Genomic DNA, 14,084 nt, shown 5'->3' with positions numbered 1-14,084 from the left:
AAGAACATAACTCAAAAGAGGAATGAAATTCTACTTATAAGTGGAACAGGACTCCATTAGCACAATCCCAATAAGACTCTTTCCAAAAATATAAAACAAATAAAATAAAAATTAAAATTAATAAAATAAAAATAAAAATCATTTTGAATTTTTGTAAAAATTAGCCGTTAAAACACTTTTTCAGATTTACACTCTTCCTACAAACCTCTCCTTGAACATTTGCAAGAATATTTCTGCTACTTTTCTTTGATGCCGATGCCAATAGACGATACTCATTTAGTGAGGGAAAAGGAGGTGGCACACTCTTGTCACCAAGGAAATATTATATTACATATTCCCATGTGAATGTTTTAAAAAATCATAGATGAAATGAATGATTTTCAATATTAGTTGTGGCTCAATTATCTCCTCTAAAGACGCTTATAATGGTACTCTATGGGCTTGAGAGTCTCAAGTCTTCCCTGCACATGAATCTAGTAATGGTTTTTCACTAAGTATGAGAAAATGGGTCATTTTGAAAAGTTCTTCGAATGGTATCTTAATTTTTCCAGGCTACTGAGAGAAAGGGAAGGAGATCGGGGAGTATTTTCCTAAGAAGTAAAATAGCTTGAAGCTCAATGGCCAATGGGAACTCTCTTTCATGGTTGCTCTCTGAAACCCTAATTTGGAAAATTGGCTTTAGATTAATTAATCACACATTTAACTACTTGAATGATTTTTTAAGATAAGGCAAACACTTGTACGTACTTTGAAAAAGATTTTAGCCACAAAATGTGTTTATGCTTCATTAATTTTTATGCACCCATCCATAATTTCAAACCAGTACTTATCATTGCCTTTATCAATCGTTAAGCAAAACCATGAAACTCGATATGCGAAATACGAAGCAGTCCAGGAAAGTGTTTGAAAGTGCGGAGCTAGGAATATACGAAGGAATTTTGATTGCCAACACACTAAAACACTTCACATGGGTTTCTAGAAATTCCCAAAGGGGTGTATAAGTTACAGAATTAGAAAATAGAGGCTAAAATATTTTAAATTCAATGAAATTAAACATAAAAAAGGGTAGAAAAATTGTGATGAGATTTCCGGTATGAGCATATTTGCCAAATGAATTTTTACATCGATTAAGTTACCTTTTCTTTTCTCGGCCTTTAACCATCTTGTTGAACATTTTTTTGTTTCTTAATTTTCCCAGTTTACAAAGGAATGGATTTAGAGATAAATCCACTTAATTGAGTGGTTCTTCCGATTTCATATATAAGCTAACACAGCTTGCTTTTGCAGTCACCAATGGACCCATAGAGACGTGATACAAAGTGACAATATTTTACAATTAATTTAGTGGCTTGTATCCATTGTTTATTTTGATTTTCCTTTCAGTGTGAAAATGGGGTTGCATGCATGCCAACAATATCCATGTGGGCTTGTACCCATTGGCTAAACCGCATGCAGTTCACAAAAATAACATCATTTCTAGTGAGGATCTTAACATGCAATTACGATTATTTCCCTAACCACCCCAAATAAAAGTCACACATAAAAGGAGTATGTCTGCTTGGATAGCTGGAATGTTAGTTTCAAGTAGCATTGATTAGGGAAGCCAAGTTTATTTATTTATTTTATTTTTCAGCAATTTGGGATCGATCGATGTTTACAAAACTGCACGTGGAGGCTCAGCTGGCTGCCACATGATTTGGACATGTTACTAGTTCTGAAGGTCAACTCTGAAAGGCTTGGCTAACTTTTATTCACATCTATGTATGAGTTATTTTAAGGGTTACGACACTTTCTGAGATGGTAGAGCATCAATCATGCTGCATTGTGCTAATTATTCTATTATCTCATAGAAGTCATCATAGGGTTTCATGCACGAACATGATTGAGTGGATCCATGAGTGCGCTATAAAGTTGCAAAGTCGTTGTTCAACCCTCTTTTTTTTTTTATTATTTTTAAATTTGATGCTGTGGCCAGTAAAACCTAATCATATATTTTAAGCATCCATCATCAGCATCCATCATCTGTAAAGTCATTAATATCAAGTTAAGTGACATGCAATGCCAGCCTTTCTATGACATGCTCGAAGGCAAGCTTTAGGCTATAAAACCAGGCTTCCGCCCATTCGACCAGATATCAGTTCATAGCAAAAAGCTCCAGACCAGACATGGTTGCTTCAAAGGGTTTCTACTGTTTGTTTCTCCAACTGCTGTTGCTGTCTTTCGTCTTTGATGTGGCCAATTCCCAGGGCTTGAAGGTAGGGTTTTACAGAAAGACATGCCCCAATGCTGAAGCCATAGTTAAGAAGGTAGTAGATCAAGCCATGTCCGTCGCCCCAAGTCTTTCTGGGCCTTTGTTGAGAATGCATTTCCATGATTGTTTCGTCAGGGTACGTAAATTGCTAACATGATCATTTCCAAATTAAGCCCAGTATCCAACCTTTCAATTAAGCAATAATCTCACGATTTATATGTGTCTGCAGGGCTGTGAGGGTTCAGTGCTGCTAAACTCATCGACACAGCAAGCTGAAAAAGATGCATTTCCAAACTTAAGCCTTAGAGGATATCAAGTTATTGATAGAGTCAAGTCTGCATTAGAAAAAGCATGTCCTGGAGTGGTTTCATGCTCTGACATCTTAGCCCTAGTAGCTAGAGATGTGGTCGTCGCGGTAATTAATGTTATATGATCTTTATATGTATATATACGCATACATGGATTAAGAATTTGAATGATAAGTTGTTAACTGCGTAGAATGGTTTCAGATGAAAGGACCATCCTGGAAAGTTGAAACTGGAAGAAGAGATGGAAGGGTGTCAAATATTACAGAGGCCTTAACAAATCTTATACCGCCTACTGCAAACATAACCCAATTGAAATCAGGGTTTCAACAAAGGGGTCTAAGTGTAAAAGACCTAGTGGTGTTATCAGGTATGTTTGAGTGCCAAATATATAAAGACTTTGATGACATATGGAAATTAACAAGACTAATACATTCAAGCTGTTCTACTACTTAGGTGGGCACACCCTTGGGACTTCTCACTGCTCCTCCTTCTCAAGCCGCCTTTACAACTTCACTGGAAAGGGCGACACTGATCCGGATTTGGATCCAAAGTACATAGCAAAGTTGAAAAACAAATGCAAGCAAGGAGATGCCAATTCACTTGTAGAGATGGACCCTGGAAGCTTCAAGACATTTGATGAGAGCTACTACACACTTGTGGGTAAAAGAAGAGGGCTTTTTGTGTCTGATGCAGCTCTCCTGGATGACAGTGAGACAAAAGCTTATGTGAAGCTCCAGGCCACTACCCATGGATCTACTTTCTTCGAGGACTTTGGTGTGTCCATGATTAAAATGGGAAGAATTGGAGTTCTCACCGGCTCGTCTGGTGAGATTAGGAAAGAATGTGCTCTAGTTAACTAAAGGTAACGTTTTTAATATGTTTGGTTTGAAGTTCTCAATGCTATAGCTCTTTGTTCATGTGGGGTTTTAGCAACTGGGATTGCTATTGTTTGTATGCTTGTGTTGCAAGATTCATGATTGCTCCCTGTTTAATTATTATTTAATTTGTTCAGACAATAATAATACTGTAATTTATGGCTTTGTGTTTGTTGATTGTTTCCTTAATTTGTATATATAAATGTCATGCAAACATATTCAGAAAACAGGATTTGAACAACCACATGCTTCTGCTTCTCCTAGGTTAGATTCCATTTCAAGTTTTCAACTGCCATTTGGCTGATTCTACCTGCTTGTCTTGTTGGTCTTTTAATCCTTTTTTTTTTTTGGTTAAATAAAGGATAAGAACGAAAAAAAAAGGGAAAAAAAAAAAAGAAACAAAGGAGTCTAAGCCATTGAAAAAGGACATCACAGGAAGTGTGGTAGTGGTTTGAATAAGATTTATCTTATTTGGAATCAAAGAATGGTATTCCATTCATATATACATCATCTTTCAAATGAAGTAGAGAAGATGCATGGCCTATACATCTAATTTTTTATAATTAGAGAAGACTTATTAATTGTTCATTAATTTACAGTATTGTTATAGGAAAAGGAACAATAATTTAATTTTTCAAGCCTATAGACCAAAGAAAAAGATGATATACTATACATTTCAATTTGAGAGATGGTCCCCCCGCAATAAATCCAAATCATGGAGTAAGGATACTGAATTCGTTCTGATTAAAAAGGAAAAAAGTTTAGTATGTTATGGACAAAGGTGATCAAAAGAAGTTTTTTTCACCACACACTTGTCCTCTTGACTTAGGTGGTTTTTTATTTTTATTTTTAATTTAATTCAAAATATAACTTAAAATTAAATAATGCTTAATAATGCTAAACATTAATTAATTTTTTTAATATTTTATTTTTATTAAATATTTAAAAAAGAAAAAAGAAAATAATAGGTTCATTTCAATTATATTGAATAATGATGAGGAAAAGGTTAGTTTTTTCGGATTGTGTTTTGGTAGTCGATTTTAATAGATTATACTAATTGGTTTTAACTTGTTACTTTTGGCATTCATTAAAAAAAAAAATTTCAAATGTTTTAATTTTTTTATTCAATTAAAAAAATTTAAAAATAAATAATAAGTAAATAAAAAGATTTCAAATCTAAAAATAAGTTGTTTCTAACCAAAAAAAAAAAAAAAAGACAATAGTGCCTCAGTGTATGAACAAATTTTGAATGTGCACAGATATTAATTATAACAAGTTGAAGTTAAGCCCCATTCCTATGGTGCATAGTCGGTAGGACTAGAAATTAAAAAGGAAAAAACAAATGTTAATGCTTGTTCAAGGACTAAGGTTTCATGTGCTTGACACAAGCCTCGAAATTAAAAATAAAAAAAACCTCTGAGGTTTCGATTTAATCTTCACTTTGAGATTAATTTTATTGTTTTTGACCTTCGGCTAAGATTATATAATTTACTGGTTAATGTGATTTAAGACACATGGGTGACTTTACCAAATCCTCAAATTTTGGCTTATACTTATTCCCCTCTTCGGTAGAGCTCCTGAGTGCAAGAAATATGAACGCTAGAGTGAAAAAAAAGTGTGGATAGTGAGTGGAATGAAGTGAACTCTACCGAAGAACAAAAGAGACCCCCAAAGGGACACTAGTAAGACATGAACTCGCTCAGGCCAACAAATACATAAAATGGCTTAAAAATCCTAAGAGAAAAGTGACTATAAGAAAAGTGCCTTTGAAGCCGCATCAAAGACCCAGACTCCTTCTAAGACGTCTCTAAAAGTGACTCGAAAATCAATGTCAAAGATGAGTAACGGTCGAACCACCTTGAGTACATGAAAGAATGCGTCCAAAAATAACGACTATATGTGTACTACATGAGAATGCTAAGCGTAGGGTGCTCAACAATATGACCGAAATATGTGTCGTGAGCTCAAAGGACTGTGTCATGTGCAGCAGAAAGGGAAGTCTAGAAGAACATGGTGAAAAAGCGATAAACACGAAATAATGAGGTAGGGAAAATGAGGACTAATGCAAAATCGTGAAGGCAAGATATGAAATGCCAGTGAATATGAATGTTAGGAGCTATGACTCCGAATGACGAGGAAATATGGTGACTCTAAATGCCTGAATGAGTATGCATAACGGCTCTGAACGCCAAAACTAAAGAAAGATGGTGGCATCAAATGCCAAGCTAGACAATGACTCTAAATGCCATAATGAAGACACGACTTTAAATGCCAAACTGAAGACGCGACTTTGAACGCCAAACGAAAAAAAGACATGATGACTCTGAATGTTGAACTAAAAACAAACAATAGCTCTAAACGCCAAACTAAAGATACAACTCTGAACACCAGACTGAGAAGGATGACTCTGACCGTCATAAGTAAGAAGAGATGGTGGCTTTGAACGTCATAACTAAGAAGATATGGTGGCTCTAAACGCCAAACTGCAAATAGATGGTGGCTCTAAACGCCATAACTGAGAAGAGATGGTGGCTCTGAACGCCAAAAAAGTGGCAATATGATGGTTTTGAATGTTGAACTAAAAACAATCAATAGCTCTAAACGCCAAACTAAAGATAGACAAGATAGCTCTGAATGCTAAAAATGTGGCTCAAAAAGCTAACTTGAAATCATGGCTCTGAATGTCAAATTGAAAATATGGCTCTAAACGTCAAATTGAAAATATGGCTTTGAATGCCAAACTTGTGGACCCTCACCCGATCCACCGACCGACGCAACTCGTTATTTTAAATGTGAAAGGGAAAACTGGTTTTCGAGTTTTGAAAAATTCGTCCTAGTGAGGAACGGTTTTGTTTGGAGTCGCCACTTACTTTTTATTTTTATTTTTAAATGGGAAAAATTTAAGTAAGAACAAAAACCCTAGCATGACTCCAGTTAGGAAAAAACGGTATGCAAAAACTAGATTCTGGGTCCGGGGATCAGGTTACCTATCGGGAAGATACCTCATGCGAGGTAGCACCCCTTTAGGCTCGGAACTTGGTTTCTAGTAATGAACTGGGTATATGGGAGCATATGGGTCAAAGATCAGACAAACCTTGGGCAAAACAAATGACATGAATCACATAGACCCGCCTAGTATTTAGCATGCACATACACTCAACAAGTCAAAATCAGAGTGCATACCTGAGGTCCCCAGCCAAACGCTGCATAAGAGCTCAGTCAATAAGATCAAATGCACAACAAATATACATAGCAATTGTGCACCAAGCATTCATGTGAATTTCATTATCCAAAGCCGAATTGCATACCTGTGGTCCCCAGCCATGCGTTGTAAGAAATAGGTGAGGCAAGTAATACAAGCATACAACATGCACTCTCAATAAGCATCAAATCTCATACCCAAAAGGGAGGGAAGCAGGTCGAAATGAAATAAATGGTTTGCTTTCTTTTGCACATATTCCTCTAAATTCCATCAAACCAAACCATGCTTACTTAATCCATATTCTTCCCATCCATGAAGTGGGCTCACATGAAATCTAACCAAACCGAACTGTGACCCTAAAGGTGGCCCACAAGTGCCTTGGAACCCAAGGGCTCAAGCCACAACAAAAATGAGGGTCAAAACATGTTAAAACTAGGGCTGCCTAGTAGAACCTGATGAACCGATTCCCGACCGGTTCAACTGATAGAGAAAAATTCTGAAACTTTACTAGCAGATTCCTCAAAGAACAAGGAATCCAAAAAAAAAAAAAAAACAGTGCTCAATTCCGAGCTCGGATGAGGGAGAACCAGCCGAAACAATGTAATGTGTTTATAAAACTGGGTTGCCTAGCAGAACCTGTTGAACTGGTTTCCAACCGGTTAAACCGATTGAGAAAAATTCTGAAACTTTACCAGCAGATTCCTCGAAGAATAAGGAATCCAACAACAAAAAACGATACTCAATTCCGAGCCCGGATGAGGGAGAATCGACCGAAACAATGTAATGTGTTCCTTGTAGAAGGCCAAACCCGAGCCACCTAACCTTATTAAAACTAAGGCCACGGAGCTCATTAATCAACTAACAATGCAGCCCCCCTGAACTCAAGAAACCCAGCTGGAAATTCAGCTACACGGATATCCACATGCAACCACCTAAATCTCCTGAAACCAAACTGAAATTTCATTCACCTGAAGTCTCCCACCTACAGCTACTTAAATCTCATGGAACAAACTGAAATTTTAGCCTCCTATAGCCTATGAATCCAGCTAAAATTCAGCCACCTAAAGCCCCCCCAATGCAGCTACTGGAATCACCAAGAAGCAAATTGAAATTTCAGCCACATGGAACCTCTACATGTAGCCACAAGACCTGGGGTTTAAGTCCAGATCATTGATAGGTAGCCCCAAATTTAAAAAAAAAAAAAACAGAGAAGGTCATGGAGAGCAAACAAAAGACTTATCAATTGGAAACCCATTTCATGTGGAAGTCAATAGGATCTATGATCAGTGGCATAACTGAAATCACATCCAAGCTTACCCTCTGATGAAAATTGAAAGCAAATGGAAAGAAAAGCATAGTAGCAACATAATTTCACAACCAAACTATCCAACAATGTTCAAGAGCCACAAAAGTGGATGAAAAATAGAGCGATAAATGGAAGCAAGTAAGTGAATCACAACAAATATACCTGTAGGTTCTCATCTCAAGCAAGAATAGGTTTGGATTCCAGTTCTACTTTCTCGCTCTCCGCTTCTTGTTTTCTCAACCCTTCTCTCAAAACCTCCCATGTTGGAAACCTCTCATCTCTTTGTTCTCTATTTTCTTTCTCTTCACGAATCCCTTCTTCTTCAAAACTACTCCCCCCTCTTCTCAGACCTCTGTTTTCTTTCTTTTCTTCTTTTTCCCGTTCTCTCTGTTTTTCTTTAAGCCTCTCAAACTTCTCTTTCCAGTTTTTTTTTCTTTCTCCTTTCTTTTCTTTCTCTCTAGGTGCCAAACCCTTAGAGACCCCTAGAATTTTCCCCCACGCTTTCAGTTCTCATTCTACCGAATCTTTCTACCCAGATTTCTCAAAAACTCCCTCTTTTTTCTCTTCCAAATGTCTTATATTTTCTTCCTTCTTTCAAACTTCCATCCTCAGCATCCGTACCACCCCATTTTCTTTCATCTTCAGCTCTGGAATTCCCCACCTTCAGCCTTGAAACCCCAACTCATTTAGTTCCCATCTTCCCAAGGTGGGCAGCTGCCCCTTATAACTTCATAATTCATTGCCCGCCAAGAATCCACATGGATTCAAGGTGGGTTGCAATCAACCCGAAAAAATGGCCCAAATCAAACATAAAACCATCCTCCTAACCCATCTGGAGCACTAGGGCTCAAACCTGCCTGAACAAGGGCACAAAAAATGCTAAAAACAGAGCCGTTCGCAAGCAGCCCCGACGAACCGATGAATCGGTTGCCAACCGGCGACCGCCTAAAAAAAAAACTTGATGAACCGGTTGCCCATCCAGTCGACCGATTGAGAAAAATTCTCAAATTTTGACACAATATTCCTTAAATAATAAGGAATCCAAAAAAAAAGAAATAGTGTGCAATTCCGAACTCGGATGCGGGAGAAATGAATAAAACAATCTAGTGTGTTCCGCCATGGTCTCCAATTGAACTAAAGCTTTGGGGATCGGTCGAGCCGGTTGAGAAAAATTTTGAAATTTTGACAGAATATTCCTTGAAGAACAAGGAGTCCATAAAAAAATGGTACATGATTTTGAGTTTGGATGAGGAAGATATGATCGAAACAAGCCCAAGTGCTCTGAATTTCGACATGCTCCAATGAACTCCAACTGAACTAAAACTTTGGGAACCAGTCAAGCCAGTTGAGAAAAAATTTGAAAATTTGAAAGAATATTCCTTGAAGAACAAAGAGTCCTTAAAAAAAATGGTACATGATTCCAAGTTCAGATGAGAGAGATATGATCGAAACAAGCCCAAGTGCTCCGTATTCGAACTTGCTCCTATGAACTCCAACTGAACTGAAGTTTTGGGGAGACCTCACTTCCTTCCTTTATCATGATGTGAACAACTAGGGAATTGGTCATGATGACACTCCAAAATGAACTACACACTCACACTACATTAGACCATAGATGAACCTACACAAGGCTCAAAAACCGATCAAGCCCAAAAGGAGGCCATGGCGGTGCCATACGGAAAAAAATTGGGTGCATGTGATACCCCTAAGATAAATGCAAGTGTCAAAGGATAAAATTGAGGGTCTACAAAACTGAAATAGATATGATGGCTCTGAATGTCGAACTAGAAATGAACGACTCTGAACACCTAATTGAAGATGTGGCTTTGAATGCCAAAATGAAAATACTGCTCTAAACGCCAAACTAAAGATGTGACTCTGAACACTGAATTGAAGATGCAACTCTTAACGTCAAACGAAAGAAAAACACGATGGCTTTGAATTTCAAACTAAGGACAAACGACGGCTCTAAACGCCAACTAAAGTTGCGGCTCTGAATGCTGAATTGAAGGTGTGGCTCTAAACGTCAAATTGAAGATGTGACTCTGAACGTTAAACGGAAGAAAGACAGGATGACTTTGAATGTCGAACTAAAAACAAACAACGACTCTGAACGCCAAACTAAAAATATGGCTCTAAATACCAAATTGCAGATACGACTCTGAATGTCGACCTATAAGGAGATGGTGGCTTTGAATGCCAAACTGTGAATAGATGGTGGTTCTGAACGCCAAACTGAAAAGAAGGTGGCTCTTAATGCCAAACTGAGAAGGAATGGTGGCTCTGAATGCCAAACTATGGACTGATAGCTTTGAATTTCAAACTGAAAAGATATGGTGGCTCTGAACGCCAAAACTGAGAAGAGATGGTGGCTTTGAATGCCAAACTGAAAAGAAATAGTGGCTTTGAACGCCAAGAATGACATGACTATCCTCCATGTAATGAACTGAGGAGGATCACCACTCGGGGTGGAAGAAAATGAAATAGAACAAACAACAGATGTAATAAAGAAGATGAGATGAAGAACACAACCAATGAGATGTGATGAAATGCAGTAATGTAGTGGTAGGAAAAGATAATGAGAAGAATGCGCCTATAGGTCTAAGGCTCATAAAACTCCTAAACAAAGCATGCATACGCTAAAAAACCCCTATCTCGGTGCCAAAATGTGACCAAGACAATAAGAAAGAAAGGTTATAATGCACATGCGAGGCTCAATGGGCTAGCAGCGATCTATATATCAAAAGGGTGAAAGGGTATATGAGTAACCGAAATGATGGCCACCCATCCTGCGACCATGGTCTCAAACGTAGTACCTCTTTAGCTGATCTACATTGGTCAACTCTGAGAATTGATTTCCATCTAGATCCATCAACCATGCAGCGCCTTCCAGGGTCAACTCCCTAATGAAGTAAGATTTGCTCCAAGTGGGTCTAAACTTCCCTCTAGGATCTTTGATCAATCCTTTGATGACCCTCAAAACTAAGTCACCTATCTATAGTGATCTAGACTTGACCCGCTTCTTGAAAGCACGGGTCATTTTCCTCTGGTAGGCACGAACATGGTTTGTTGCCCTCAATCTCCTCTCATCTAGGAGATTGAGTTGGTCTAATCGAGTTTGAGCCCAATCTGCCTCTGAAATCTGCTGCTCTAATGCTATCCTCAATGAACCCATCTCAATCTCAACTAGTAACACTATCTCCATACCATACACCAAGGAGTAGGGTGTGATTCCTATAAAGGTGTGAAAAGATGTTTGATAAGCCCACAATACAAAAGGGAGCTTCTTTGACCAATCCTGAGAAGTCTCAACCATTCTCTGCAAGATTTTCTTAATATTCTTATTCGTGGCCTGTATGCAAACAACCTATGATGCTGGATATCGTATCTATGTAATAAAGTGTCAACCTTTGCTTTGAAATGTATTCTTTTATCCGAAATCAGCTCATGAGGGACTCCATAACAACAGATAATGTGTGATATGATGAAACTAGCAACCCTAACTGATGTCAATCTCGCATATGAGGCGACCTCCACCCACTTGGTGAAGTAATCAATGGCAACCAAGATGAACTCATGACCACTGGAAGACTTCGGTGAAATCTTCCTAATAATGTCTATACCTTATACTGAAAAATGGTCATGGTGAAGTCAGTTCATGTAACTCTGAAGGTGGCACGTGAATGAGGTCCCCATGTATCTAGCACTCTAGACATCTCTAAACAAACTGGAAACAATCTGTCTCCATAGTCAACCAAAAATAGTCAGTCCTCATGATCTTGCGGGCTAACAAATGTCCTCCTATGCGTGGTCCGCAAACTCCCGCATGAACTTCTCTCATTACTCGATTAGTAAAGGCGCAGTCTAGACACAATAGCAACATCCCATCAACTAATCGTTTGTATAAAGTCTTGTCACAAATCACAAATCGGGTAGCCAACTGTCTCAATGCTCTCTTATCTTTGGCCATGGCGGCCTCAGGATATGCACCAAGTCTCAAAAACCGGTATATGTCATGGTACCAAGTCAAGCCATCATCTAACTTTGCATCATCAAGCAAACAACAATAGGTAGGAACAGATCTAGACTCAATTAGTAAAGAGCGAACAACGGTATTAGCAAGAATATCAATCATGGAAGCTAGAGTAGCTAAGACATCAACAAACTAGTTTTGTTCTCTAGGTAGGTGTGTATATCTCAGATCATCGAATCTCCCAACTAGTAGCTCTAAGTATGCATGGTAAGGCCTAAGCTTCACATCTCTAGCCTTCCACTCATCTTGAATCTATCTCAACGCCAGATTGGAGTCACCAAACACCTCCATCTATCTAATCCCGAGCTTAAGAGTTGTCTCTAATCCCAAGATTCAAGCCTCATACTTAACAATATTGTTCGTGGCAGGATGTTGATCTGAGAATGCCAAACGAACAGATCTAAGAATGTGGTCACCATGAGGGGATATCAACAAGACACCTATCCCGTATCTAGAATGGTTGGCCGCACCATCAAAGTATATGCAACCTGACAGACTAATCACAGTAGCAACATCCTCATCTGGAAAATCATCATCAATAACTCTACCATCGAAAACTGGTAATGAGGCAAAGTGATTCGCAACAATGCTCCATCTGATAGACTTTTGAGTAACATAATGGATATCAAACTCAGTCAGAAGTATCAACCATCTCATGAGTTGACCAACTAAAGTGGGTCTGTCAAACAAATATCTCAGATGATCTAAACGGGATATCAAGTGCACTGAATACTCGGTCATATAATGTCTTAGTCTCCGAGTAACCCAAACCAATGCCAAGTAGAAGTGCTCAATCATGACATATCTCGTCTTATAATCTAACATTCTCTTACTCAAATAATAAATAGTTCGCTCATTTCCTGAATCATCGAGCTGAGCTAACATGCAACCCGAAGCTACTGATTCGTCCCTAGCAGCGGCAGTGGCAATGGCACCATTTGATTCGGGGTACGATCCCCGGCAACGGCGCCATTTGATTCATGCCCAGTTGGTGTGCCAGCTGATTCGTGTCCAGCTGGTGCTCCTTGATTGAGGGATTAATCAACAAAATTTATAACCTATAACACCATATACTAGGGTAGCAAAGACAAAGCTACTATAGTATAGTGGCTCTAGGATCGTCCACTGGGATGAGTTTTCACTTCACAAATGATATCAATTCAAAGCTGAATTGGTGCCTTTTCATTCCAAGGTTAGCTTTAAAAGAAAACATAAAGATGTTTAAATGAAAAAGGTTTGGTTTTAAACTAACCACAAATAGTAACTGATTTTAACTACAAAGAAAAGTGTTTCTTGGAGTTCAGATCGATAGGCTCAGATTCCTCATACAAAAAGGGAGTTCCGGTCACTTGTTTCTTTTCCTCGCATTAGAGAATTAACATATAGTTAATTCTCTAACCGGTGTTGTACAGATGCTTCCCATTAATGGATTCAAACACTAAATCCCTCTCACTGATGCACTTTGCAATGGCTCATACCTCTCACCTAACACTTGCCATTCAAAGTGATCTTTAACCTTGGATTACCCGTCAAAAGCTCACAAGAGATAACTAATGGATGTCTCCTTGGAGTCCAAAAGCTTACCAAGTGTTGGCTATTCTAGAAAATCCTACCTTCAAGTCACCTCCCAAAGGCTCGCAAGGGGTAAACTAGTGCATCTCCATGGACGGAGATCACTTGCCTTACCAAGTGTTGGCCCAGGTGATTTAAAGGCGTTTTAAGTTAACTAAAAACATAGAAATCACTAACGGGTTACACTTTCTCTTCATTAAAAACTAAAACAACAAAACTTCCAAATTATGCATGTGGAAACTTACCCGGCTTTCTTCACTCCAAGAGACAAAAAGCTTAGCCTCTCATCCTCTGTGGAAAAATCCTCAGAGTTTGGTTGGCTAGAAAGAAAAAGAAATGAAAAATGAAAGAGAAGGAAAAACAGAGCAAGGCTCTGTATATTCTATATATTGATCGATATTACATATATGATGATATGATTACAGTGGATGCAAAGGAATATATATAGAGGAGTTTTTCCAACCTTCCTAGCTAAGAAATCTTATGGTTGGTGGCTTACAAGGAGAAGAATGGAAATTTATACAAAAATATCTGAAG

General features: G+C 38.3%; 1 protein-coding gene across 1 annotated transcript; it reads left to right on the top strand.

Moving 5' to 3' along the window:
• The first annotated feature begins 2,043 nt into the window (after window positions 1–2,043).
• LOC100262330 (peroxidase 27) lies at window positions 2,044–3,605 on the top strand. The gene is made up of 4 exons (XM_002268324.3): window positions 2,044–2,387; window positions 2,481–2,666; window positions 2,761–2,926; window positions 3,013–3,605. The coding sequence occupies exons 1-4, from the start codon at window positions 2,166–2,168 to the stop codon at window positions 3,417–3,419; spliced, it is 981 nt and encodes a 326-aa protein (XP_002268360.1). The 5' UTR covers window positions 2,044–2,165; the 3' UTR covers window positions 3,420–3,605.
• Window positions 3,606–14,084: the final 10,479 nt, after the last annotated feature.

Source organism: Vitis vinifera, chromosome 10 (assembly GCF_030704535.1).
Source record: "Vitis vinifera cultivar Pinot Noir 40024 chromosome 10, ASM3070453v1".
NCBI classification, from domain to species: domain Eukaryota; kingdom Viridiplantae; phylum Streptophyta; class Magnoliopsida; order Vitales; family Vitaceae; genus Vitis; species Vitis vinifera.
The sequence above is the reverse complement of the archived record's forward strand: the minus strand, read 5'-3'. Positions and strand labels throughout refer to the sequence as shown.